This window comes from Simochromis diagramma, unplaced genomic scaffold (assembly GCF_900408965.1).
Source record: "Simochromis diagramma unplaced genomic scaffold, fSimDia1.1 OVJJ01000387.1, whole genome shotgun sequence".
Classification (NCBI taxonomy): Eukaryota; Metazoa; Chordata; class Actinopteri; order Cichliformes; family Cichlidae; genus Simochromis; species Simochromis diagramma.
This window is the reverse complement of record NW_024387152.1, coordinates 7,170,185-7,198,101: the sequence shown is the minus strand read 5'-3', so window position 1 is coordinate 7,198,101 and position 27,917 is coordinate 7,170,185. Positions and strand designations below refer to the sequence as shown.

At 41.0% G+C, this 27,917-nt stretch overlaps 2 protein-coding genes across 3 annotated transcripts in view; both read left to right on the top strand.

Annotated features, from left to right (window-relative positions):
* The first annotated feature begins 630 nt into the window (after positions 1–630).
* On the top strand, positions 631–13,041 carry LOC120744040 (piezo-type mechanosensitive ion channel component 2-like). The gene is made up of 6 exons (XM_040048157.1): positions 631–694; positions 2,019–2,114; positions 11,434–11,535; positions 11,699–11,744; positions 11,849–12,008; positions 12,517–13,041. The coding sequence occupies exons 1-6, from the start codon at positions 631–633 to the stop codon at positions 12,778–12,780; spliced, it is 732 nt and encodes a 243-aa protein (XP_039904091.1). The 3' UTR covers positions 12,781–13,041.
* Positions 13,042–13,829: 788 nt separating this feature from the next.
* Positions 13,830–27,917, top strand: part of si:dkey-11f4.7 (piezo-type mechanosensitive ion channel component 2) — a 30,269-nt gene continuing 16,181 nt past the window's right edge. The window contains exons 1-16 of one of the 2 annotated variants that reach the window (XM_040047653.1): positions 13,830–14,072; positions 14,249–14,553; positions 14,870–15,024; positions 15,771–16,037; positions 16,608–16,716; positions 16,916–17,037; positions 17,946–18,005; positions 18,880–19,028; positions 24,450–24,614; positions 25,305–25,346; positions 25,641–25,673; positions 25,871–25,983; positions 26,278–26,453; positions 26,641–26,817; positions 27,141–27,305; positions 27,645–27,845. In XM_040047653.1, coding sequence (XP_039903587.1) covers positions 14,424–14,553; positions 14,870–15,024; positions 15,771–16,037; positions 16,608–16,716; positions 16,916–17,037; positions 17,946–18,005; positions 18,880–19,028; positions 24,450–24,614; positions 25,305–25,346; positions 25,641–25,673; positions 25,871–25,983; positions 26,278–26,453; positions 26,641–26,817; positions 27,141–27,305; positions 27,645–27,845 — 2,064 coding nt within the window. In that variant the 5' untranslated portion in view covers positions 13,830–14,072; positions 14,249–14,423. Of the gene's footprint in view, positions 14,073–14,248; positions 14,554–14,869; positions 15,025–15,770; positions 16,038–16,607; positions 16,717–16,915; positions 17,038–17,945; positions 18,006–18,879; positions 19,029–24,348; positions 24,615–24,939; positions 25,028–25,304; positions 25,347–25,640; positions 25,674–25,870; positions 25,984–26,277; positions 26,454–26,640; positions 26,818–27,140; positions 27,306–27,644; positions 27,846–27,917 lie in introns of those variants that run through there. The other variant, XM_040047654.1, reaches the window with a different exon arrangement.

The window sequence follows — 27,917 nt, the reverse complement described above, 5'->3', positions numbered from 1 at the left end:
TATATCAGATAGAGAAGATTCTGGGATACACTAGTTTGAATACAATGCAAGAATGAAGGCATGGATGCAACTTGCACATGCAGAAACTTATAATACTCCCCAATGACACCTTTCAGCAGAGTCACACAAAAATCACTGCTGCACTTTGGTGTTCGTCTGCTTTTGTGTAATTCTGCAAGCGTGTTTTACAGTGAAGCAACGATAGTGGATATTCTCCTGAGTGAGATTAGCTACAATATGAGGATAGTAACAGAGATGCTGGGTTACAACCCATTATGTCTGGGAGAGAGACAGAGAGAGAGAAAGGGAAAGAAGAGGGAGGTGAGGAGGAGGAGGAAAGGAGGGTGTGACAGAAACACAAGCGAAGAGCAAAGGGAGTTATTATCCGCACACAATGTTTGAATCTGCTGTGTTTTTTAATCGCACTGCTTCTCGTCCTCGTGTTATTTTTTTCTTTGCTGTACTATAAGATACTTTGATTGAGGCAACATGAGTTCTCTTCTGACAAATATGTGAGCGGGCTGGAATTTCCCTCCACATAACTAAGTCACTTACTTATTTATGCGGACATCCAGCGAGTGAGAGCATCTGAAGGAGCTGTTTGGGTGTCTCTGACACACAGAGGAGGACATGGCGGGGGACCTCGTGGTTGGGATGCTGTATAACTTGTTACTACCCCTGTTCCTGCTCACTGGTGAGTTGATGTCTGTATGTTTATTTAATTTTGATTTATTTTTACTGCTGGTGTTGGTGGTTTTGTCCGGAGATAGTGGGGTTTATAGGGATATGTAATAGACGCGGTTTCAGATTTTTGGGTGTAAAAGTTTACATGTCAAGAATCTTCAGGTGTTTACTAAAGGTTGCATATCATTAACACAGCATAAGCTGGGTAAAAGCTACTGGTGAACCCTTGTTGCAGCATATTATCAAGACACAAAAACAATAATTCACACTCAATTTGTGAGAAGCAATGTGCTGCCAGATTAAAGCTGAGGTAGACCGTGCCGATGAAAAACAGTTACTCCTATCTGAGCAGCATTTCTGTACCCACCATTGTGTAAACTGTTTAAGTGAAACATGCACATAACGGCCCTATGTGCTACAGGGTAAGGTTAACACTTAACCTGTGCTTGCTGCTTAGGAGCATTTTGATGACCATTTGTTGGTATTTCTGCTGGCATAAATGTTCTCATTTTGCTGTTATAATGTTGTTTAAAATGAATGTATCATATTTGAGGTTAGGTATGAGGTAGTCAGTATTAAGCAATATTTTTTAAAATTCTAACAAATCATCCAGCAGCAGTACCAAAATATTAGCTGAATTGTAGGGCTTTTTTAAATTAGTTAACTAAATTAATATTTATTCCTGTTCCAAAATATTTTAGGTCTACTTGTTGAACTCAGGTGTTTTCCAGCATAGAGCAAACCAATCAAAAACCATCAGCATCTTTAACCAGCTTTGTTAACTAAGGTTTCCTTGCTAAAATAAATATAATGGCTTATATTAATGGTAATAACAGCTTACCGGGGATTTTTCCTACACATAAGAAATCACCCCGGAAGTGTGTAACCTTTTTTTTTTTTAAACAACTTTAGGTTGGGGTTAATTTAATTATGCATAAAGTGCACCTTTGCTTATCAAATGGGCAAGAATAACAGGAAAATGATAGGGCTTCTGTTAAGTAGTATACACTCAGTGCTTTTACTATAAGCAGAGTAGTCATACTGATGTGGATAGACAACCCAGAAAAACCCTCTTTCAGCCAGGTTTTATAAATTGTTATACTATAAAAAAAATCAAAGGTATACTAGACACAGTTTATTCTTTTAGCCTTTGTTTCATTATGTGTGTTTTACTGTTGTGATGTGTACCTGCTACCTTAGATGAAACATTACGAGTATTTTAGAGTTTACATAATAATAAACATTAAAAAGAAGCATGCTGTGCCTTATAAAAAATACTCCTTTTCTTTGAATTTCTCTCAGACCCATTGTGTTTTTTCCCCTCTGCTTCTCAGCTTCATCTTTCCGCTATAATGGTCTGTCACTGGTATATTTCCTGTTTTTGCTCATCTTACCGCTGCTGCCGAACCCGAGTCTGGTCACCATGAAAGGTGAGAGGGGCTCCAGAGGCTAATGATGTCATCTGGCATGTTGTTGCTCTGATTCATAATGTAAAGGTCTTGGTTCAAACTTAAACAACATCAGTGATTCAGGCTTTTTTGCCTGAACTTTAAGCTTATAAGATTATTCCAGCATGTACCAGGTAATTGTAGAAAAACAATGTTCATTTCCTACAATCGTGGGTTAGAGAAAATGCTTTCACTTTAAGAAACATTTCTTGTGATGTTTTGTATAAAATTTGCGGTTCCACATATTTGTACACCAAATGCTCTGTGGCATTCAAACCTAATATTGATCTGGCATCTTATTTTAACGATTAAAATGTGTGGTTAAAACTGATAAAAATTAAGATACATTTTTAGAAATTTAGAATTAGCTTCATGACCCTGACGTCATTCACTCACCTTCTTTCTTGTGGCTTCTTTTGATTTTGGCATGTTGAGGCCGTTTAGCCAGTTCATGCTTCTGTTCAATTCAGGCGATGATTCGATGGAACAGGACATCCACAGTTATACAGTCTCTGTGTGACAAATCATACTCCAAACAATTATCAGTGCTTTGAGGTTTGGGCAAATACTTTTTTGTTTTCGCAAGGTCAGGCTGGTATTACTTGATCATTATATATAAATTCACATAACTAGGAATTTATATATTTGCTTATTTTAATTTAGTCTCTATCTTAACTGCTTTTTGCATTGTTTTTTATGCCATTTAATTTTTTAACATTTATTTTATGCTAATTTATGTACAGTTTTGTGATGTTACTTACCTACTTATCATTTCAAACTTGTATTTTGTGTTTTCGCTGGTTGCCTTTCCCTTTTTTTTTTAAACTTAGTTTAAAGAGCAGAAACAGTTTCACATGACGTACGTGCAAAAATAGGAGAAATCAGGTAATCTGATGTGAAGTAAAAGAAATGTAAAGACCAGCGCAAGTAAATCAAACTGTGTGCGATGTATATATGTCTACAGCATGTGTGTGTGTCTGCCTTCTCTGTATTGATCACAGCATTCTGATGAATTAAAGTATATGTATCCCTCCCTCAAAGTACTTTGTAAAGGGGAAGTGGTATGAATGGTCAAATCAATTATACATAGCCTGGTAATTACAGCAAGGAATTAAAAGATGTAATGTCAGCATTTTCACAGCATTTCTTCTTTCGCTCTTTTTCTATGCCTCCATATAAAAACTGTTTACCCTTCAGCTTCATAAATCCCCCTGCTATAATCTTACTGCGCTTGGACTAAGTGGTGAAGCCTGTGTACATCGTGTGTGTACGGCTCATGCGTTTCTGTGCACCCACCTATGCTGGAGAGAGTGTGTACGTGTGTGTTTTATGAAACAATGCTTTTAGTAAAAAGCGTGAACATCGACAACGCATTTGCTGGCTCAGCTAATGCTAAGCCACGTCAGCTATTAATGCTTTGTATCTCCAACCTTTTGATTACAAGAACTCTAGCCCTGAGACTATGAACTGTTTTATTTATTTGAATATACAGCCAAAATCGCAACACAGCAACTCACTTTTAGACTGTCATTAATATCTTTAATGACAGTCTTAAAGATAACAAATTCGGAACTTGTGCAAATAATGTTGTGACGCGAGTGTGATTTCAAAAATAGTGCCACAAAGCGATTTCATTGGATAAATAGCTGTACTAGACCAGTCGTGACAGAGCCAGGCGTTTCTTTGAGACTTGAGTGTCTAGTTTCTTTTAAAAAAAACTGGAGTATGGACAGAACCAGTCCAATTTACTGCCAAGTGTCTGGGAGACAATATTCTGCTGAACAATGTCTGAAGAGAACCACAGGATGCATCCATTACTGTGTGTTTTTGTGTATATGTGTCCCAGAACTCAGAGAGTAACATGCCGGCTTTATTTAAGGGGAATAAAAATGATTATTGAGTTGAACAGGAGACAACAAAACACGTGGTGTACAGCAAAGATAAAAGCAACTTCTATTTTTATTGAAACCTACTTTTCTCTGCAACTACAACTGTGGAATTAATCCTACTTAATTTCAGATACAATTCTGGCTTCCAACAATTATAGAACAATATAATAGATTAAAAAAACTATTGCATAATATTCTGTTTTGCAACAGTTTGCTTGCTTTGCAACAGTTTCAGGACATCTCTTTCTTTGACTTTTGTTTCTCTATAAATTTTATACCAGGGTGTCACAGATTTAGTCCTGCTCACATTTTATATACATATTCATCTTTTATATTTGAATTACGGTTAAAGTTTGAAGAAAGTTGAATTGACTCAGTATTTTCAGTCTATGAATAATTGTATTAGTTATTTGTGATTTCATAATAGATAAAAATAATAGATTTTGTCCTAATTTCACAAAGTTTTCTTGGTAACATTTAGAGGGAGAGAAATTGCTAATTATTAAAGATTAAAACATCAAAGTCACACCTCGGGACCTTTTCTACCAACATCCATCCATCCATTCATTCGCTTCCGCTTATCCCTTTCAAGGTCGCGGGGGGCGCTGGAGCCTATCCCAGCTGTCATAGGGCGAGAGGCAGGGTACACCCTGGACAGGTCGCCAGTCTGTCGCAGGGCCAACACACAGGGACAGACAACCATTCGCACACATTCATTCGCACATTCACACCTAGTGACAATTTGGATTATCCAATTAACCTATCCCCACAAGCTGCGTGTCTTTGGACGGTGGGAGGAAGCCGGAGTACCCGGAGGGAACCCACGCAAACACGGGGAGAACATGCAAACTCCACACAGAAAGACCCCGGCCTGATGTTGGAATTGAACTCAGGACCTTCTTGCTGTGCGGCAACAGTGCTAACCACGGTGTTGGATATATATGTATATATTAGGGGTGCAACGATACACAAAATTCACGGTTCGGTTCGGTTCCATACTTTGGTGTCACGGTTCGATATTTTTTCGATACAAAATAAATGTTCATGCCTTTTTAATTTGTCATTTATTAAAATTATAAATATATATTTTAACTCAAAAGTACAGTTTTTAAATTTAATGTTGCTGAAACAAAAGTAATTTAAAAAATAAATATATCTCAGGGCTCTCAAAATTTCAAAATCCCTGGTAGCCCTTCGGGCAGGGACTCTTCAGTTTTTGGTAGCCCAAAATAAATGTAAGTAGCCCGAATAAAAAAGAGAGCAATTTTTTGATTGATGTTTTGTTTCCTGTAGAATATTATACATTAAAGTATAATATTGTAAAGGAAACAAAACATTAATCAAAAAACTTGTTGAAAAACAAATTACAACATTGTATAAAAATTACAATCATCAACTCAAATACTTGGTTCTAATTGAACAGAAATTTCTATGAACTTGTAAGAACTGTGTAGGACATGAATCAGTCTGTGTCAGATCCTGAATTTGAAATTTCCGCTGAAGTCACGGGTAAGAGACAAGTGGAACCAAGATCTAGGCCATTTGCTTTTTTGAAGTTTGCAAAGACTGCTAAATTTTGCCAGTGGTAGTTCACTCTTTGCAACATAGTACGCTGTTCTAAACAGATTTTTCAGGTTTATTTTTAGTATGTTATTTGCAATTGGTGTTTGTTCTGGGAAAGATATTGCAGACTGAGCAATAATGCATTTCTTGCATTTCTCATGGCTTCTAATGGGGGCCTTTCTTAAAATGACTGGTCCCAGTAACAAAGGCGCTTGTCGACTCAGAAATCGAGAGAAAACCAACAACACACCCGGCAGAACATTATGTTATTTACACGGGTGGTCCGCATGTGCGCATTCGCTGTCAAAATAAAAGACGCGCACCAGATAAGAAGTTGCAACGCGCGTTTGCGTCCATATAAAAAGCACTGTTTTTGTCCGCTAGAGTGGGATTTTCACGGCACATTCCGCACCACATCTCTGTGCGTTCATCATTTGTTTGAAGCCAGCTCACCTCCTGCAACCACTTTTCCGAGAATACGCGCTTCTTTTGTTGTTTGGACTCCTTCTGACATTTCTTTGGAGGAACACCAAAGTAATTGCTTAAAGGAGCTTCTTCGACATCTTTAAGAGTTTTAAACAAATGTCTGTCCTCCTCCAGAAAATCTTATGTATGCAAACACGCGTTGCAACTTCATATCTTGTGCGCGTTTGTTTTTTTTTTTTTTGACAGCGAATGCGCACCTGCGGACCACTTATGTGCAGCCCCGGTTATATAGCTCGTCATATTGCAGCCACAGAAATTCTTTTGTCCATGAAACCATAAAGCTGCACTTTTTTGCCTTATAGTCTGATTTGTCATAACTTTTCCGTTTTGTGGTAAGCTTTTCTTTGGCTGTCACTTCTTCACCCTGACCTGTCTTATTTGGCTCAGCAGAACTAAAATATATATCCTGCTGCTTTTACACACACACATAACGGTCAGCGATTCTCTGCGCGATCAACCTCTCATATGTTTAAGCTTGCTGCGGGAGATTTCACTTGTCATATTTGCATAGTAAGCTAACGATTGATAAGACGATGTCAGAGGAATTGGTGCGCAAATTATCATCACTCACCAATCAGTGCTGTCGCTCTCTAGCGATTTTGCAAGCCCTGTATCTGATTGAGGAATCACTCATCTTTGGAAAAGAGAGTTTATTACAGAGAAATAGCTCTTTCCAAAATAAAAGCTATACTATACGCTTCTTCTGGGCTATATTCTCAGCAGCATATTGTAGCGGGTCAGGGCTGTTCGGGGTTCTGTTTGTACAGTTATGTTGTTTATGTTGCCATAGTGACGGGTGACGCCCTCTCGCTGCGACGGTGTGTCCTTCCGGGGTCAGAGGGCGCCTTGTGTGTTGTTGTTGTTGTTGCTGTGCGGTTGCCGCGCTGAGCAGTTAGCTAGCGGCAGTGTTCTTCTGCAGATGTCAATAAACGGCTGTGCTCCCTGGCTAGCTCACGGGAAGCAAGACCAAACGACACCTCTGTCTCCTCGTTGTCTGAGCTCGCCACATTGGTGTCAGAAGTGGGATGATGGTGGCACCCCATGTTCTGACCCGAGTGACTTTTCCCCCACCAGTCGTGACCGGCCGGTGCACCAAAAGAAGGCACCTGGACATTTGCAAAGTGAAAGCAAAAAACAAGCGCAAATTCAAACGCGATTTCAATATGTCACATATTGACAGTGGCTCACCGATGCCAATGACATAATTACCCAGCTACATTTCCGAAAGAATGCAAAAGCATTGACATATATTTTTCCTTCCTACAATAGCCCGACGGGCAGGGCAGAGATAGATTTTGGTAGTACGACTGGAAAAATCGCTAGCCCCGGGACGTCGGGCTAGCGATTTTGCAAGCCCTGTGTTACAGGCATGGCCCTTTAAGGATGAAGCCTGATGGGAAATGTATTCGGGATGTGTGTAGCGGGACTGCCTGGTGTGTGTGTGAAGAGAGAGAGCGGAGAAGGGGAAAAAGTAACGGTTAGCTACAGAAGAGACGAAAAGAAAAGAAATAAAAGGAATATAATAACTCCCTCGACAGCCAGAGTTGTGTCGGCGATGCTCGCTGTGAGTAAACTGTTTCAGCCCACTGTACGCGGTGTTCGTGCCTTAGAGAAGAAATAAAGTTTGGTGAAGCAGTTTCCTACGCCTCCTTCGATCTTTTTGCTAGCGGAGTTGACCTGTATAGTAAGCTGTTGCCGGCTACGAGTCAGTTACGGAACCTTCAAGTAACTGCCAGAGGTTTCCTTACTACGGTTGGGGGCCGCGGATCTGGCGCGGTAACACCTGTATCTGATTGAGGAATCACTCATCTTTGGAAAAGAGAGTTTATTACAGAGAAATGGCTCTTTCCAAAATAAAAGCTATACTATACGCTTCTTCTGGGCTATATTCTCAGCAGCATATTGTAGCGGGTCAGGGCTGTTCGGGGTTCTGTTTGTACAGTTATGTTTTGTTTATGTTGCCATAGTGACGGGTGACGCCTTCTCGCTAAGACGGTGTGTCCTTCCGGGGTCAGAGGGCGCTCTGTGTGTTGTTGTTGCTGTGCGGTTGCTGTGCTGAGCAGTTAGCTAGCGGCAGTGTTCTTCTGCAGATGTCAATAAACGGCTGTGCTCCCTGGCTAGCTCACGGGAAGCAAGACCAAACGATACCTCCGTCTCCTCCTTGTCTGAGCTCGCCACAATATTAAACATATCAGGTCCCCATAAGGAGAATCATGTGCTAACGGCTGTCTAAATGACTCGGGTAAAGTTTGTAGCATGCATGCTTGTTGTTTTTGTCTGCTTCCACTTGTCTTTGCACTAGGATGATGTCGGCATAAATGTGCAGTCATATTCGTTGTGTTCCCACTAGTGCTGTCAGCGTTAATCTCGTTGAAATGACCTTAACGCCACAACACGGCAAATCTCCGTTAACGAGCTACCCCTGCGTGGGGCTAGACAGCCAACACGTTAACAAGCTAACTGCGCTAACACACTAGTTCCCACCCATGTAATTGAGCATTGCGTGGCACATCCAACATACTGTTTTACTTTAGTCCATGACCTTACCTTCAGGGTCATACACATGAAAACCAAAATAATTCCAAATGCCAGATCTGAATGAGGGTGGGGGAGGTTCAATTTGCCATGTTGCAAGGAGAGCTTAACTTCTGTCTCACTAGCTTGCCCTGCGCTCTTCCTTCTGATGATGCTGTCTGTGTTGAACGCTCAGTGGATCTGCACTCGACAGTGCAGCCTAGGCGGAGTAGTTGAACGCAGATTCACTGAGCGCTCAACACAGACAGCATCGTCAGAAGGAAAGTTGATAAAATAAATTACAAATTTTGTATTGTTCGATACATATGCGTACCGAACCGAAAGCACTGTATCGAATGGTTCAATATCGATACGAGTATCGTTGCACCCCTAGTATATATGTATATCAACATATATAGTGAAATACATCATTTGTTTCCTCGAGAGACAAATTTTGTATTTTTCCCTCTGTAATTCACCACAATGGATTTTAAATCAAACAATCACAATGCGATTGAAGATTTTCACCTTCAATTCAAAGGGTTGGAAAAAACGTGTATAGTTGTATCATTGTTGAGGTCTGCAATAAAGAGACACCTTCATAAATGGAAATACAAAGAATTTACAAAAAGATGCAAACCACAGGTTACAATGAAGAACAAGAGGGCAATGTTGCAAGAAAACATCTAAAACAGCCTGAACAGCTCTGGGGAAACAAAATCCTTGGACAGATGAAGCCAAGATTAACTTGCACCAGAATGATGGGGAGAGTAAGACGTGGAGCAGAAGACAAACTGCTCCAGCATACCACATTACAGTGGCATGCAAAAGTATTTGCCCCCCTTGAACTTTTCCACATTTTGTCACATTACAGCCACAAACATGAATCAATTTTATTGGAATTCCACGTGAAAGACCAATACAAAGTGGTGTATACGTGAGAAGTGGAACAAAAATCATACATGATTCCAAACATTTTTTACAAATAAATAACTGCAAAGTGGGGTGTGCGTAATTATTCAGGCCCCTGAGTCAATACTTTGTAGAACCACCTTTTGCTGCAATTACAGCTGCCAGTCTTTTAGGGTATGTCTCTACCAGCTTTGCACATCTAGAGACTGAAATCCTTGCCCATTCTTCTTTGCAAAACAGCTGCAGCTCAGTCAGATTAGATGAACAGCGTTTGTGAACAGCAGTTTTCAGATCTTGCCACAGATTCTCGATTGGATTTAGATCTGGACTTTGACTGGGCCATTCTAACACATGGATATGTTTTGTTTTAAACCATTCCATTGTTGCCCTGGCTTTATGTTTAGGGTCATTGTCCTGCTGGAAGGTGAACCTCCGCCCCAGTTTCAAGTCTTTTGCAGACTCCAAGAGGTTTTCTTCTAAGATTGCCCTGTATTTGGCTCCATCCATCTTCCCATCAACTCTGACCAGCTTCCCTGTCCCTGCTGAAGAGAAGCCCCCCCAGAGCATGATGCTGCCACCACCATATTTGACAGTGGGGATGATGTGTTCAGAGTGATGTGCAGTGTTAGTTTTCCGCCACACATAGCGTTTTGCATTTTGGCCAAAAAGTTCCATTTTGGTCTCATCTGACCAGAGCACCTTCTTCCACATGTTTGCTGTGTCCCCCACATGGCTTGTGGCAAACTGCAAACGGGACTTCTTATGGTTTTCTGTTACCAATGGCTTTCTTCTTGCCACTCTTCCTTAAAGGCCAACTTTGTGCAGCGCACGACTAATAGCTGTCCTATGGACAGATTCCCCCACCTGAACTGTAGATCTCTGCAGCTCGTCCAGAGTCACCATGGACCTCTTGGCTGCATTTCTGATCAGCGCTCTCCTTGTTCGGCCTGTGAGTTTAGGTGGACGGCCTTGTCTCGGTAGATTTACAGTTGTGCCATACTCCTTCCATTTCTGAATGATCGCTTGAACAGTGCTCCGTGGGATGTTCAAGGCTTGGGAAATCTTTTTGTAGCATAAGCCTACTTTAAATTTCTCAATAACTTTATCCCTGACCTGTCTGGTGTGTTCTTTGGACTTCATGGTGTTGTTGCTCCCAATATTCTCTTAGACAACCTCTGAGGCCGTCACAGAGCAGCTGCATTTGTACTGACATTAGATTACACACAGGTGCACTCTATTTAGTCATTAGCACTCATCAGGCAATGTCTATGGGCAACTGACTGCACTCAGACCAAAGGGGGCTGAATAATTACGCACACCCCACTTTGCAGTTATTTATTTGTAAAAAATGTTTGAAATCATGTATGATTTTTGTTCCACTTCTCAAGTGTACACCACTTTGTATTGGTCTTTTATGTGGAATTCCAATAAAATTGATTCATGTTTACGGCTGTAATGTGACAAAATGTGGAAAAGTTCAAGGGCCCGAATACTTTTACATGCCACTGTATCTGTCAAACATGGTGGTGTTTCAGTCATTGACTGAAAAGGGTTTTAATACAAGTATTGAAAACAATCCTTACATTCAAAGTTATGTTGGTTTGTCCAGTTAATTTTGAGTCTCTGAAAATGTCGGATTATGTATAAAAAATGCTGTAATTCCTTAACAGTTTTTACAAAATTTGTGATAGAAGCTATCAAGGAAAGCTGATAATCTGCACTTTAATCACATTGTAATTGTTCAATTTAAAATCCACGGTGGTTGTGTACACAGGTGTTAAACTACAAACTATGTGATGGTCCAATAAATTATGGGCGTAACTGTTTGCACTACGGTAAACCATAAACCATTTCTAGCTCATTACACAGAACAAAAGACTTTGTTCTGAATTCTGTAACTGCACTTACTTTTGCTTCCTGCTTGCTACTGGTCTTAGGTCAAACTGGGCAGTTCCTGCGGCTGATCATCTACACGAGTTTGATGTTCCTGACCCTGCAGTGCTTCATGCAGATCGCCTTCGCATACATTCCTCCACAAGGTGAAAACAAAATTCTGGTCACATGAGCGATTTTTATAATAAAATGTCACCAATCCTCCGAGCAGACCTCAAAGACAGCCAAAAAAATAGTTTGACTATAAAACAGTGCAAAGAAATATGCTTTTTAACTTGATGGGTGTTTGGTTTTCCCCTTTTCTAACAGTTAGTGGCTTCTGGGATGGATTTCTCTACCATTTGGGAATTGTAAGGTGGGTAGCCTGTGTTGTTTTTCTTAAATGTGCTTATAAACAAATTGATGTATCATCTATTGGAGATCAGTGAAGATCAAATGTTAATGTGTGTGTATTTTCAGATTTAGCTCGGTTGATCCTGGGAATATTGTACGTCTCCTGCTCCCAGACGTGGGCCTCTTGGTCTCTACGTTGTTCATACTGAGGCTCTGCAGGAAACTGCTACGCCCCGTGCCCCAGGTCAACCTCCATGAAAACGGAATCCCGCCCTCTGACCCGCAGGTAACCACTCGCTTGTCAACAGCTATAGTCACTATGACACAACATTACCCTTGGGGTATCAAACATAAGGCCCAGGGACCAGAATCAGTCCAGCAAAGACTCCAGTCTAGTCTGCTGGAAAGTTTTGGATAATATGAAGGAGTACAAAGAATTTGAACTGTATTTTAATACATTTTACAGCTTTTTCTGTTGATAAAGATGACTCACTTTGCCATTCAGTGAGTCATCAGTCAAAAAACATTATTACAAATACGGGGCAGTCTGGGGAATGAGCAACTAGACCTTTTTCTGTAATTTTACACATTTATTGTGTGCTTCTTTTTTCTTATATTAAGACATCTCAGGGATTAAATGTTTAGCTAAATGTCTTTACAATGACAGAATGGCGAGTTTCAGTGGTCTGACCCACTTAAGATCAAAGCAGGCTGTATGTGGCCCACAATGTTCTATTGGTTTGACTTCCCTGCATTAAGCTAACAAAGCGCTGATTGTTTCATGGATCTTTCAGGATGTGGAAACCTCTGACACGGAGTCAGAGGATGGAAGTGAAATAGAGGGTTCATCCTTTGACAGCTCAGAAGAGACTACTACCCTGCCGGTACAGTCGGGTCCACCACAATTTGTCCAGAAGCTCATAGTGTTTGCAGCTGGACTGAGGCTGCTGCTGTCAGCTATCATGAACACAGCAGGGAAGGTGGTGGTGACTCTGCTGCTGGGGTTGGCAGGTACAATACAGCAGCAGCTTTGTGCATGCCAGCTTACTATAGCTTAAAAATGGTGAGTATTGCCTAATTCACCTTTTTCTTCATGGCTTGTCATCTTTTATGTGTGTACAGGTATCATACTGCCCTCCCTTACCTCAGGAGTGTACTTCGGGGTGTTCCTGGGGCTGGTGTGGTGGTGGGTGTTTGGCCGCTCCATCAGCATGCTGCTCTTCAGCTCCCTGTGTGTGATGATGGCCATTTTCAGCGGAGGACACCTGCTGGTTCTGTATCTCTATCAGCTGCCACTTTCCCAGGAGCTTATACCACCAGAAGATGTTTATCCCAGGTATAGAAATAAGAGTAGATATTTAAATTATATCAGTCTGGTTCTTCTATTTCTTTATTTAAATTCTTTTTACTAAAAATATGCCTTACGTGGCACTTTTCTCTCTCTCCCTTTACTCTTCCCATTCATCTCCAGATTGTTTGGTATGATAGGAGTCATCAGATCCGACACTTCAAACCTGCACTCTCTTAGCGTGCACACAAACATCAGCTGGCCAGACTTCCTCAACCCTTTGGTTCTTCTACTCCTCTACTACACACTAGTGGCTTTGCTGCACAAATGGGTTCATGTCACAGAGAAGGTGCGTGTGTGTGTCAGACTAAATATGTTTAGAGTCAAAAGTCATATGGGATAGGTTCGAAATGACAAACATGGGTTTTTTGTTAATTAAAATGAGAAAAATACACGCTCACACACATCAGAACACGTGCAGGTTCCTGGGCAGAAGACAAGCCAGTGACAAAACACACACACACAGACAATAATGCAGACAGCTGGGTTATTTTAAGTCACACAAGATCCAGTCACATGGGTGTAAAGTCCAATGAGGTTAAAAAAAATGTTTCTGGCTGGTGGATTTTAATAAGCAACACTTGCCTTGGCTGACGAGGGGAGAAGTTGCTTTTAAACACTAGAGTTGTGCATACATTATCTGCTCTTCAGCTATTGCAGTGACTTGAGCTTAGAAAACTACTGCTTTTATCATACCAGTAACACATCTCTGCCCCAACTTCCACAACTGTGTTGCCCAAGGAAGCAGATTTCCAGGTTCTACCAGCTTATCTTGGAAGGTTGCCACTCCCAACAGTACTACAAGTAGAAGTGCAAGTTTTACTGTTACTTTGAGCGCTACTCTGCCATTGCTGGTCCGCATGGTTTTCACTTACTTGGCAGACTTTTGATAGTGATTGTGCTTCTCAGGATGAAGCAGATGAGGGTGAGAGTCCAGTAGAAAGTCCAGACGCTCCTCCAAGCTTCTCCAGGGTCATCTACATCTCAGGAGATAAGCAAGAGGTAACTTCATTATTGAATTTTGCATCCAACTATAGTTCTGGTTGGTACTTATATCAGTGATCCTGAATTCATGCTGAAAGCTTAATGGCTGTTAAATAAATTATTGGACATCACACAGTTTTATTACTACAAGTTGGTATTTAAACGCCTATTAAAGTCGAGATTTCCCTTTTTAGCTTTTAAGTAGCACAGATGAGGAAACCTATCTACCTGACGAGGTGAGGATGTTTTAGCATTTTCTATTTAGTACACTGAATTCTCAATCAGATGTGGACTCACTTAAAATTTCTTAGAGATTATCCTACAGTTTTGTTGTAACACACAGCATAATTTGCTCTCTTTCTTCAGCCAATGATTTTGATCAAAGGAAACTCCTGGCAAGATCTCCACACTGACAGTCTTGGATGTCCATTAGGAGGGGCAGATTACACAAACGGTTACCCTCTACCACATTATGAGGGCAAGGACTCACTGTCTCATGGTAATCACAGAAAACTTAAATACATATTTAATTAACTAAAACTATACGGTACACAAACTTGATAAAAAAGCAGAAGCTACTTTCAGCTGCTCTCTTATTCATAAGGGGTCACTGCATATAGATTTGGCAGATTTTTTAATGACAGATGTCCTTCTTCACACAACCCCAAAAAAGATTTGTGTGTCCTCCTTGGTATGGAACTAGGGAACTTTTTGTTTGTTAGGTAAATATGTAAACCACTATGATATAGAGTCAACTTTTATTTTTCACTAAACCCTTTCATTTCATTCTTTACTTTCCCTCCCTCTTTTGCCAGACACAGAAAGCGAGGAAGATGTGGAGGAGCAGACTGAGGAGGTCCATGAGAGTCTGACAGAGACCTTGCCTCCACCTTCAGGCCCAAGTGGTCTGGTCATTTTTGGTCAGCAGGTGCAAAAGCACAGCTACGTCAGCGGCCTTATCATCATGATGGTAGAGTACAAATAATCATGCTGGTTCATAAATGTGTTCTGTGTGGTGACTTTTTTTTTGCAGCCACAACCAGTATCATCACAGTGTTGAACAGGTGAAGACATTAGGTATAAGTCACATTATATTACAAGCAAAGATAAGGAGGATTTACACATTAGCTATGAAGTTTCAACCTTTAAAGAAACTGGTTTATTTGTTTTCTGAAACCACTTTTATATACAGTTACAATACTTTAGACAACTGCAAGACTAATTTATATATCTATACTGTTCTGTGAAGCTTTTTATTACAAATTCCCAGAGTCTACAGGTATTTTCTTTATTTTCTACCAAGGTTATTATAGTTAACTGTAACTAAGATAAAAATTAAATCTAGATGTGAAAGGCATTTTAGTTAGCTAAAATAAAATGAAAAACATGACTTTTGAAAAAATTTTTTTTACTATTACTATATTACTATATCTTAGTAGTATTGTTAGTTTTCGTACGAGTTTTATCACAAATTGACTAATTAACATCTGACCAGTTGAAGCTAAAGCAGCCATATTTGGGTGAGTAAAGATTAGCAAGCAACTTTGCATAGTTAATAGCAGGCTCACTATGTCGTTATGAAGTTAACTATAACTATTATTCACAACATTAACAATATTAGCTAACTCACCCTAAGCGGCTAAAAGCAGCTAAAGAAAACTAGCTAACATTAGAGGTTGTTAAAGTTGTTTTTGTTATGATATCCACTGCATACAGATTTGGAGTATCACCTACAACAACTGGCTGACTTTCGCCATGCTTGTGTGGTCCTGTATAATTTGGATGATGAGAGACAGAAGGCGGTATGCCATGATGTCCGCCCCTTTCCTCGCCATCTATGGCACCGTGCTGGTGGTGCTGGGCTTCTTGAGCGGGCTCCGGCTGAGCCGGGCCGAGTTGTACCCGGGTCTGCCCCCGGCGGTCATAGTGGACTTTGACCTGAACAGCTATCACCCTGCACCCTGTGTCCACCTGGGAGCAAAGGTTAGCCATGACAGGGTAATAAGGAGCAGGAATGGACCTGATAAACTATTGTAATTTCCTTCTGTGATTCTCGCTTCCATTAAAAACAATAAAGCTGTATTTAGACCTACCTTAGCTTGTAGGTTATATTGTTTTTTGTGTGTGTTACCGTTCAGTCATTTAAGAAACACGAGCCTTACTGTATACAGTAACCTTATGTACTTAGTAAGAATTACTATTGTATAGTAGTTTGGCTTTTTTTTGTACACATTTATTATCTAATATAACTCTAATTCACTTTTTCTTCCTGACATTTATTTATCAGTGTGTTCATGTATTCCATCTAAAGTTTATTACCATAAGGAAATTTGTGTTTTTTTAATCAGACAGTCTGAAGTCACTGAATTCAGTTTAAATCTTTCTTAAACAAGAATTTTCCAACAGTATTCACAGACTAGTGTACTTTGAAAACTTTTGACAGATTTTTTTAAAATAATTTTTTGTTCCCAACACAGGTCTGCTTCAGCTTAATATTTACTAAGTACACAAACTTGTGTATTTTGTGTTTATGATAAACTATTTTCACTGCAGGTCTTCTACACCTTCAGCTTTTGGTTGATGTTTCGTCAGCAGCTGAAGGAGAGACAGGAGGGGCAGAGCATGAAGGCAGAATCTCTGGATGAAGTCAAAGTCGTGCCACGTAATTTATCTTTTCATTGATTTTCTCGAGATTATATGTCAGAAGATGTTGGAGTAATGTAACTCCTACCTGGGCACTAATGAAAATCATCCTGACATCAACAAGACAAGTTTAATCATCAAGCTGTCTCTGTAATGCCCTCCCTTACCTCCTTCTCTTTCTCACTGTGTTTCTGCCTCCTTGTTTTGCACCTTGCCAGCGGAGGAAAATCAGCCATCTCCTCTGGTAGCGAAACTGATCTCAGGTGTAAAGGGGTTTCTGGTGAAGTACTGGATCCTCTTCTGCTGCTCTATGTTCTTTGTGGTCAGCTTCTCTGGAAAGGTATCCAATGACAGACTTAAACATCGTAGCATTGGCTAAGGCAGATTTTTAACAACTATTTTTTGCTTTGCTTCTCAATATGCTTTTTGCATTCTCATTACATGTAGTGCCCAGTGCTCACCAGATACTGGCTGTGAGCACTCTGGCTAACATGGTTATTGTAAGAACTCATCTTGCTACTGTTTCAGCCCATGGTGCTACATACGGCAACGTACAGCAGCTTTAGTAATGCTCATCTAACAGAGTTGTGAGATGAAGTCCCAGTTACATCCTGTAAAAATGAAGATGTTGTTACAGCAGCTTTCAGTAAAGGCTGCACAATCTTAATCTTCAGACATAGTCACAGAGACTCTGTCTGTGGTCAGTGAGGGAGCGGAACCAGCGCTTCCAGTCACCTTTGTAACTGCAACTCCTCCGACTTCCCCGAACATCAATGCACTCTCACCTCGTCCTTGAATGCACTGAAAATGCACCATACTGTATCATTATAAAGAAGAGCCTTTCTCTATAAGTCGGCTATAATGCAAACAAAAATGTATTGCAAAAAGAGTTTTCCAAAAATACTTCCAAACTGATCTTTAGGAGCCTCTGTATGGTCAAAAACGAATATTATTATGATTAGTAGTAGTATTAGAAGTAATAGGTTTAAAAGTAGTTTTATTGTTATTCTTGTTGTTGTTTTTTCACATGTATTTCCTTCTTCAGTACTGTTGAATATCAGCATGTGTTTTGTCGGCTGCTAGTAAAACCTTATTTACGAAAAAGAAGATGAAAATGCTCCTTCCCATAGTCCCACACGTCATTGGATCCTTCTGTTTCTATAATCTCAGTCAGAATTGTTTCTGAGCCGTGCAAATAATAAGTAAATACTATTGTTTCATTCATTGTATCATGTTTCACTCATTCAGGTGGTCGTATACAAAATCCTCTACATTGTCCTCTTCCTCTTCTGTGTTGTTCTCTACCAGGTTAGTAACTTAGTTTTCTGTCCTCTAACTTAAAGTAGACTTATATCAGAGTATAGTTACTCAGCTCACAAAATATCTATCTATCTATCTATCTATCTATCTATCTATCTATCTATCTATGATTTTGAAATGGGTCACTAAGTGGAAAGTTAATCCACTTTTATAGTTAAAATGTTGTTGTAGAACACATAAAGCCAATATATTTTAGGTTCATCTTACACTATAATGTGTTGACTCCTAAACTAACATCAGTGAACCATTCAGCTGTTGTTTGTGCATAAAAATGTTCGGAGTGGGTGTAGCTCTTCCATAAAATGTAGAAAAGCTCACAAAGGCAGACTGTTTACTCTTCATCCATACTCTTTTCCAGTTAAAAGTATTGATTATGACTAATAAGCACATACACAGCCACTTTTTTTGCTCCAGTTTTACTGTTTTTTCTTGCCCATATTATGTTTCTGCTGACCTTTTAGAAAGATGGTAGGCACTTACAGGAAGGCCTAATGGCTTTGGACATGACATGTCTATTTAGACAACATCAGCAACGCCCGGTGTTTTACATACCAAGGCGATTCGAAGGATAAATGCAACACTGTCATTTTTAATGAAGATCTAATTTGGCTGTTCTGAACTATTTTGTTTAATTTTTATATATTAAATATATATATATATATATATTTATTGTCCAGGTACACCCTGGACAGACTGGCAACCTGTCCAAGGTGTACCCTGCCTCTCGCCCTATGGTGGCTGGAATAGGCTCCATCCGTCCCTTACCCTGAAAAGGATAAGGGAAAGAGGATCGATGGATGGATATTTAATTGGTAATTATAAGACTTACAGGAGAAATTATAAACTGTGTTTTTTCTCTCAGATCCGTTATGATGTGTGGCGTCGACTCCTGAAGACGTTCTGGGCAGTGGTTGTTGGTTACTCCATGGTGGTGTTGATAGCTATCTACATGTACCAGTTCAGAAGCGTGTCTGGGCTATTCAGACAAATCATGGGGATGTCAGAGGAAGGGTGAGTCTCATACAGTATTGTGCAGAAGTCTTTAGAAACTTCTTGATTCTTTATATTTTGTTAGGCAAATGGGATAATAGATGCTGCAATTTATGTGCAAGAACATATGTAAATACTAGGGGTGCAACGATACTCGTATCGATATTGAACCGTTCGATACAGTGCTTTCGGTTCGGTATGCATATGTATGAACAATACAAAATTTGTAATTTATTTTATCAACTTTCCTTCTGACGATGCTGTCTGTGTTGAGCGCTCAGTGAAGCTGCGTTCGACTACTCCGCCTAGGCTGCACTGTCGAGTGCAAATCCACTGAGCGTTCAACACAGACAGCATCGTCAGAAGGAAGAGCGCAGGGCAAGCTAGCGAGACAGAAGTTAAGCTCCCCTTGCAACATGGCAAATTGAACCTCCCCCACCCTCATTCAGATCTGGCGTTTGGAATTATTTTGGTTTTCATGTGACATATGACCCTGAAGGTAAGGTCATGGACTAAAGTAAAACAGTATGTTGGATGTGCCACGCAATGCTCAATAACATGGGTGGGAACTAGTGTGTTAGCACAGTTAGCTCGTTAACGTGTTGGCCGTCTAGCCCCACACAGGGGTAGCTCGTTAACGGAGATTTGCCGTGTTGTGGAGTTAACGTCATTTCAACGAGATTAACGCTGACAGCACTAGTGGGAACACAACGAATATGACTGCACATTTATGCCGACATCATCCTAGTGCAAAGACAAGTGGAAGCAGACAAAAACAACAAGCATGCATGCTACAAACTTTACCCGAGTCATTTAGACAGCCGTTAGCACATGATTCTCCTTATGGGGACCTGATATGTTTAATATTGTGGCGAGCTCAGACAAGGAGGAGACGGTGGTATCGTTTGGTCTTGCTTCCCGTGAGCTAGCCAGGGAGCACAGCCGTTTATTGACATCTGCAGAAGAACACTGCCGCTAGCTGACTGCTCAGCGCGGCAACCGCACAGCAACAACAACAACAACAACACAGGGCGCCCTCTGACCCCGGAAGGACACAACGTCGCAGCGAGAGGGCGTCACCCGTCACTATGGCAACATAAACAAAACATAACTGTACAAACAGAACCGCGAACAGCCCTGACCCGCTACATAGCCCCCCACCTAAGGGGTCAGTCGTCCCCGACGACCCCATTGCCCCACACAAAGTCCTGCAAATGTCCAGGTGCCTTCTTTTGGCGCACCGGCCGGACACGACCGGCGGGGGAAAAGTCACTCGGGTCAGAACATGGGGTGCCACCATCATCCCACTTCTGACACCAATGTGGCGAGCTCAGACAACGAGGAGACGGAGGTGTCGTTTGGTCTTGCTTCCCGTGAACTAGCCAGGGAGCACAGCCGTTTATTGACATCTGCAGAAGAAAACTGCCGCTAGCTAACTGCTCAGCACAGCAACCGCACAGCAACAACAACACACAGAGCGCCCTCTGACCCCGGAAGGACACACCGTCTTAGCGAGAAGGCGTCACCCGTCACTATGGCAACATAAACAAAACATAACTGTACAAACAGAACCCCGAACAGCCCTGACCCGCTACAATATGCTGCTGAGAATATAGCCCAGAAGAAGCGTATAGTATAGCTTTTATTTTGGAAAGAGCCATTTCTCTGTAATAAACTCTCTTTTCCAAAGATGAGTGATTCCTCAATCAGATACAGGTGTTACCGCGCCAGATCCGCGGCCCCCGAACCGTAGTAAGGAAACCTCTGGCAGTTACTTGAAGGTTCCGTAACTGACTCGTAGCCGGCAACAGCTTACTATAGAGGTCAACTCCGCTAGCAAAAAGATCGAAGGAGGTGTAGGAAACTGCTTCACCGAACTTTATTTCTTCTCTAAGAAGAAATAAACGAACACCGCGTACAGTGGGCTGAAACAGTTTACTCACAGCGAGCATCGCCGACACAACTCTGGCTGTCGAGGGAGTTATTATATTCCTTTTATTTATTTTCTTTTTGTCTCTTCTGTAGCTAACCGTTACTTTTTCCCCTTCTCCGCTCTCTCTCTTCACACACACACCAGGCAGTCCCGCTACACACATCCCGAATACATTTCCCATCAGGCTTCATCCTTAAAGGGCCGTGCCTGTAACACAGGGCTTGCAAAATCGCTAGCCCGACGTCCCGGGGCTAGCGATTTTTCCAGTCGTACTACCAAAATCTATCTCTGCCCTGCCCATCGGGCTATTGTAGGAAGGAAAAATATATGTCAATGCTTTTGCATTCTTTCGGAAATGTAGCTGGGTAATTATGTCATTGGCATCGGTGAGCCACTGTCAATATGTGACATATTGAAATCGCGTTTGAATTTGCGCTTGTTTTTTGCTTTCACTTTGCAAATGTCCAGGTGCCTTCTTTTGGCGCACCGGCCGGTCACGACTGGCGGGGGAAAAGTCACTCGGGTCAGAACATGGGGTGCCACCATCATCCCACTTCTGACACCAATGTGGCGAGCTCAGACAATGAGGAGACGGAGGTGTCGTTTGGTCTTGCTTCCCGTGAGCTAGCCAGGGAGCACAGCCGTTTATTGACATCTGCAGAAGAACACTGCCGCTAGCTAACTGCTCAGCGCGGCAACCGCACAGCAACAACAACAACAACACACAAGGCGCCCTCTGACCCCGGAAGGACACACCGTCGCAGCGAGAGGGCGTCACCCGTCACTATGGCAACATAAACAAACATAACTGTACAAACAGAACCCCGAACAGCCCTGACCCGCTACAATATGCTGCTGAGAATATAGCCCAGAAGAAGCGTATAGTATAGCTTTTATTTTGGAAAGAGCCATTTCTCTGTAATAAACTCTCTTTTCCAAAGATGAGTGATTCCTCAATCAGATACAGGGCTTGCAAAATCTATCTCTTCCCTGCCCGCCGGGCTATTGTAGGAAGGAAAAATATATGTCAATGCTTTTGCATTCTTTCGGAAATGTAGCTGGGTAATTATGTCATTGGCATCGGTGAGCCACTGTCAATATGTGACATATCCGGTTGTTCAGTCTGATGTCACTAGCCGTGTCTGGGTCTAAACTCCGCTGCAGGTCCATATATCAAACGACCACTATGGCATTACTGAGAGTTGAAAAACTGTCTAAAGTCTTTCATCTTTAATAAAATGATCAGCGTTCTGCTCTACCAGGTATAACAATTGAGTTTAACATCCAGGCATCCATGAAAACGGAATTTATGACATTTAACGGAGTTAGAAGTTAGCAGGGAGTTAGCTCGCTAGCTTCTATCTAAATACAATATAGCATGTCCTGACTGCGGGGTTTTGGAAACAAATTAAAACGTACAGCTCTGCTATCACTTCCAGCATAAATGAAGACAGAAAACTAAACAGCAGTGACGTTTGTAGGGTTACTGAAGTTTGGCTAGCTGGTATATAATGATATGCTACGTGACCGCTAGCGACACAGCTATGTTAGCATAATATAAACAAGCTAACTTTTTTTCCACTCGATAAAAGTTCTCAGTGGTCAGGAACAAATGTAATCGCATGGCAGGATGCTGTAAAAGGACCAAACTTCAGCCAGGAGAACAACTGAGATAATCCATCCACAATACGAGGTTAGTCATTCATATACTGCTGCATGGGCTGGGCTGTAGTTACATCCTAAGGTTTTAAAAACTGAGCTTTAAATAAATGATTAGTGGTAATAAAAGCCGAGGGAGGTCAACAGGGATCACTGACTGTTTTAGGAGCTTTTTGAGATCAAATAGAAGAAAATACATAACATTAAACATGTTAACAACACAAAAGCCATATTAAACGCAGACTACTTTAGACCCGGAAGTAGGATTCGTCGTGTCATCACTGAACAACCGGATTGAAATCGCGTTTGAATTTGCGCTTGTTTTTTGCTTTCACTTTGCAATCGCGCGAACTGTGTATAGAGAGCGACAGCACTAATTGGTGAGTGATGATAATTTGCGCACCAATTCCTCTGACATTGTCTTATCAATCCTTAGCTTACTATGCAAACATGACAAGTGAAATCTCCCGCAGCTTAAACATATGAGAGGTTGATCGCGCAGAGAATCGCTGACCGTTATGTGTGTGTGTGTGTGTGTGTAAAAGCAGCAGGATATATATTTTAGTTCTGCTGAGCCAAATAAGACAGGTCAGGGTGAAGAAGTGACAGCCAAAGAAAAGCTTACCACAAAACGGAAAAGTTATGACAAATCAGACTATAAGGCAAAAAGAAAGTGCAGCTTTATGGTTTCATGGACAAAAGAATTTCTGTGGCTGCAATATGACGAGCTATATAACCGGGGCTGCACATAAGTGGTCCGCAGGTGCGCATTCGCTGTCAAAAAAAAAAAAAAAAGAACGCGCACAAGATAAGAAGTTGCAACGCGTGTTTGCATGCATAAGATTTTCTGGAGGAGGACAGACATTTGTTTAAAACTCTTAAAGATGTCGAAGAAGCTCCTTTAAGCAATTACTTTGGTGTTCCTCTACCTCCAAAGAAATGTCAGAAGGAGTCCGAACCACAAAAGAAGCGCGTATTCTCAGAAAAGTGGTTGCAGGAGGTGAGCTGGCTTCAAACAAATGATGAACGCACAGAGATGTGGTGCAGAATGTGCCGTGAAAATCCCACTCTAGCGGGCCTCTGGCATTTGTAGTTGTTGAGGGCTTGGATGCCTCTTCACACCTTCTGGCAGCTGGTCTGTGAGGAAGTCCTCTTTCCTCTTCCTGTAGGCCTCCTTGTCCTGTTTGATGCCCCTCCTTAGGTTGGCTCTGGCACAGAGAGCTGTCCTTCATGCTGAAGGCGGAATTACTAGTTTTGATCAGAGCCTGTACTTCACCCATCATCCTGAGTTTTTGGTTAGAAAAAACCTGGATGGTTTTGGTCACTGTCATATTCTCTACCCAACACTTGATGTAGAAAAGGATAGATTGAGTTTTTCCATAGTTATGTGTAGACACGACACTGGTTTATACCTTGAGTTTGGTCCTTTTTATGTTTGTATGATTCTTACGTCAGTGGCTTAATAAAGAGAAAACTTTCCTCTGAAATGGTCAGGTACAAGGAGTGGACTAAAAATGAATGAAAAAGCAGGCAATGTCCAAAGAAAAACATTGAAAGACCTTGAGAAAGCCCTGAGAACTATTGCTCAAGAGCATTTTAAAACATTGCAAGAAGGCCTGACTCCTAGAAAGCAAATATAAAGAAATGAGGGGTGTAGACTCGAGTCTTTTGTCTTGTACTATATACTTGTGGTAGGTCGTGAATTGTTACTCATTAATTTATTTTTGTTAGTGTTAGGAGCCTTTTTGATACGAAGCAAGAAGCTTCTTTATATCTGTTTAATTTGTCTTTGTAGCAGACTTGGCTGTTTGTTATAAGGTTGTGTGTTTTTCTCCCATGTGATTCTCCAGTCTTCGTGACCTGGGTCTGGAACGGTACGACACGGTGGAGCTGTTTGCACGCATTCTGCTTCCTGCTACGTTCCTTTTGGCTTGTATCCTCCAGCTTCATTATTTTAACTTTGACTTTCTGACTCTCACTGACCTGGACAACGTACCTGTCAGAGAGACTTCAAGGTGAGACAGCAGGAATGTATGGAGGGAAAGATCCTGCTCAGAAAAAACATTCTGTCCTTTGATATCGATATGAACAAGAACATGTGGTGTGTTATATTAAAAGAAACTTAAAGAAATGAGGCAGTCATGTATGTCAAAATAGGATAAATCTACTTAGAAAATATAAAAAATACATTATTTTTATTATATTTTAAAAGTAATTATAGGTTTCCCCCTCTCTAGATAAATGAAATAACAATTTTTGTGGCTTTTTTGTATGAGGTGCAATAAAAAAGCTCTAGGACTCCTTGAAAACACCTTAACAGATTTAAATTCTTCCCTTCAGGGTTTTCTTCCTGCACACCTGAGCCATTGTTGAATTGTAGCCAGAGACCTTACTCATTACCACGAATGATACTTGATGTAAAAGTCAGGTCAGTTTGGCACAGAAGTTAATGATTGTGTTCTGCAAGATTTTGAGGTTCAAGGTGAATTCGCAGCTGCTCAAGTGCTACTCGTCATAAGAGGATGTTAAAATTGTGGCATCACTGGGTACAGTCAGAAGATGCACAACAAAACAACTTTGAAGGGGAGTTTTTAGGTTTTTTGTTAAGGGAAATTTTAATAAGTCGTATGAAATGTTTACGTTCTGATTGCCTACTGACTATACTACATACTCTATGTGTCTCATTTGTCCTTTTCTTCGTACAGAGAGGAAGAGCTCATGAATTCAGTCAATGAGATATCTGACGCGTAAGTGTAGCAATTATCCTATTATAAATTTTTAATTGTACTCGCAGTTCAAATACTTTGATTGTTTGTACGAAGATCCACCACATTTGACCGCATCTCACACGGCTTATTCACTGCCTGTGGATAAAATCTGCATTTGAACCAAAATGAACTTTCTTTATGTGGTGAGAGCATTACATTATGTTTCAGTTACATGAAAATATTAAAAGTCGGGCAATAATAAAATAGTCTCTGGCTGTGCTTTGAGGTAACTGAAATATTACAAGCATTGTCATTATTCTCATTTTGTCCCAGGATTAAAGAAAACATTCAAAAGCTCCAGAAACGGTAAAACTCTTCATTGTTGTTTTATTATCTTCATTCTGTATTGTATTAATTTGGAACATAATTTGTTTGGATGAAAAGTTACTACATATACTTGGATATATAACAACCTGTAAAACTGCCGATGGATTTGTTACTGAATTCCTGCAGTTTTTTAGTCAGATTTTCTTTAAATGAAACACGCTCATTGTGGTTGTCAGGCTTGTGAAGGAGCAGATGGGAAATGGTAAAAGTCAGGAGACTCTGGCCAGCATTGGACAGCAAAGCTCCTCAGAAAAAGGGGCAGAAGAGCAGGAGGAGGAGACAGGAGAAGGTAGTATCTGTAACAACAATGTTTTTCATTAACAAGCTGGCACAGGTTGTTGTTGTTTTTTCAATTTTACTCTCTGAAACTCGTTGGCTTCCTTTAACACATGCAAACACATGCAAACATTACTCTTTCAGTTTAGAGCATTTGGAGTCTATTCACATGTTCTGATGTTTCCTCTTCAGATAACTGAGATTGTACTGTTACTGTCTGCGGCTGCAGCATTGATATAATCCAGTGTTAATGATTAAATTATGTCTGATGCCCTTTCCTACCCTTGGTATCATCCCCTCTTCTTAGAAACAGTGCACAGCAGCAGTGAGGACAAGTGGATTGTGATTGTGGATCGGGCGAGCCTGCTGCTCATCCAGGGTCTGTCGGGGTTTCGAAGGCTCCAGGAGCTGAGCTGGAGGCTGATGGAGCTCCACAGCCTCAAAATTGTGTCGTCTGGCATCATCTGGGTATCGCTGCAAGAGGTGGGATGTTGGCTCTGATCATGCATGCATAAATTCTATAGGTGTGTAAATACAAGTTATTAACGCAGCAACAAAAAAAATATGTCCAACAGTATTGATTTACTTAGTGCTGATGTTGATGAGGGTACATTTAACCTCCAGCTCTTCTTCTTCTCTGTACATAAATATGTTAATATATTTTGCACAGGTTTCACTGATGAACTTGCTTTTCCTGGTTCTGTGGGCATTTGCACTCCCGTTCCCACGGTTACGACCTTTAGCATCAAACGTCTCTGCTGTGTGGGCATGCGTCATGGTGGTGTGCAAGATGTTTTACCAGCTCAAAGTCATCAAACCTCTTGATTACTCCTCTAACTGCACTGCTGTGAGTTTTCTGTAATTATAAGTCTCTGGAGGTTGGATTAAGTGGCTCGTTTCTGTGTTATTGGGGGTTTTTGCGCTTGTATTCTGTGGTAGTGCAGTTATACTCACCTCACAGCAAGAAGGTTCTCTGGTCAAACCTGCTAATGCATGTTAAGTTAATTTGTGAATGTAACTGCCACTGTGTCACTCAGGATTGTAGTTATGTGGGATGCTATTTCTTCTAGTACGCACAAACATTACAAACTTCAGTCACATGGTCCTGATGTCATCTCTGATACTGAGGTAGAAACAGGCTTTGATAATGAGTCTGACTACCTTGTCTAGGGTTTACTTCCCTCCAACAGCTCGGGCCTGGATGATGGAGCAGAGCTGAAGGGAAACATGGTGGAGTTGCTGAGGAGGTCTATTCTCTACATCGAGCCCGTTGACCCCGTCTACTGGTGTGGAGCACTGCGCAAGTGTGAGGGCAGGATCCTCCCCTGTCTCAGGGTGAGCTGATACATGTCAAAGTTTGGTATCTTAAAAAAATTGTGATGTGTTTCCAACATTTAGAAAAGAGTGCACCTGCTTTTAAAAGCTCTTTTAAAGTCGTCCAGATGAACAGAATCAACTTTTGGAGATTTACTTACCTGGATGATTGAGCATGCATCAAGACCTCTTTTAAAGTCATTTACTAGTCATGAAACTTCATTAGGGCAAAAATCTTTAAGAAATTTAGATTTCAGTTACTTAGCAGTAGTTTTGTTTAGAGAAAATAATACTTTGATATCCATACTATTATTATAGCATTAAAGTAATTATTGGTTGTTGTTTTTTTTACTGTGGTAGAACCATCTGATGGTCCTGGGTCTGCTGGTGTTCGAGTCTACTGTCCACCGCCACCAGCTCTACTTTCGTCTCAATAACAGCCTGAAGCCTCCACCCTTCAGCATTATCTTCCAAGGCATCACCAGGCAGCACCTGGATCATGGCATCCTGCCATGCATCAAGTACTTCATCAACTTCTTTTTCTACAAATTTGGACTTGAGGTACTTTTTCAGGCCTGCAGTATTCATTCTGTTTCTCTTTAACTGAAAGTGCACATCTCTGACTTCTTACCA

Coding starts and splice junctions, on each gene's coding strand:
- LOC120744040 (XM_040048157.1), top strand. CDS start 631: ATGGCGGGGGACCTCGTGGTTGGGATGCTGTATAACTTGTTACTACCC. Junction 695..2,018: donor ACCCCTGTTCCTGCTCACTG/GTGAGTTGATGT, acceptor TCTGCTTCTCAG/CTTCATCTTTCCGCTATAAT. Junction 12,009..12,516: donor TCCCGCCCTCTGACCCGCAG/GTAACCACTCGC, acceptor TGGATCTTTCAG/GATGTGGAAACCTCTGACAC.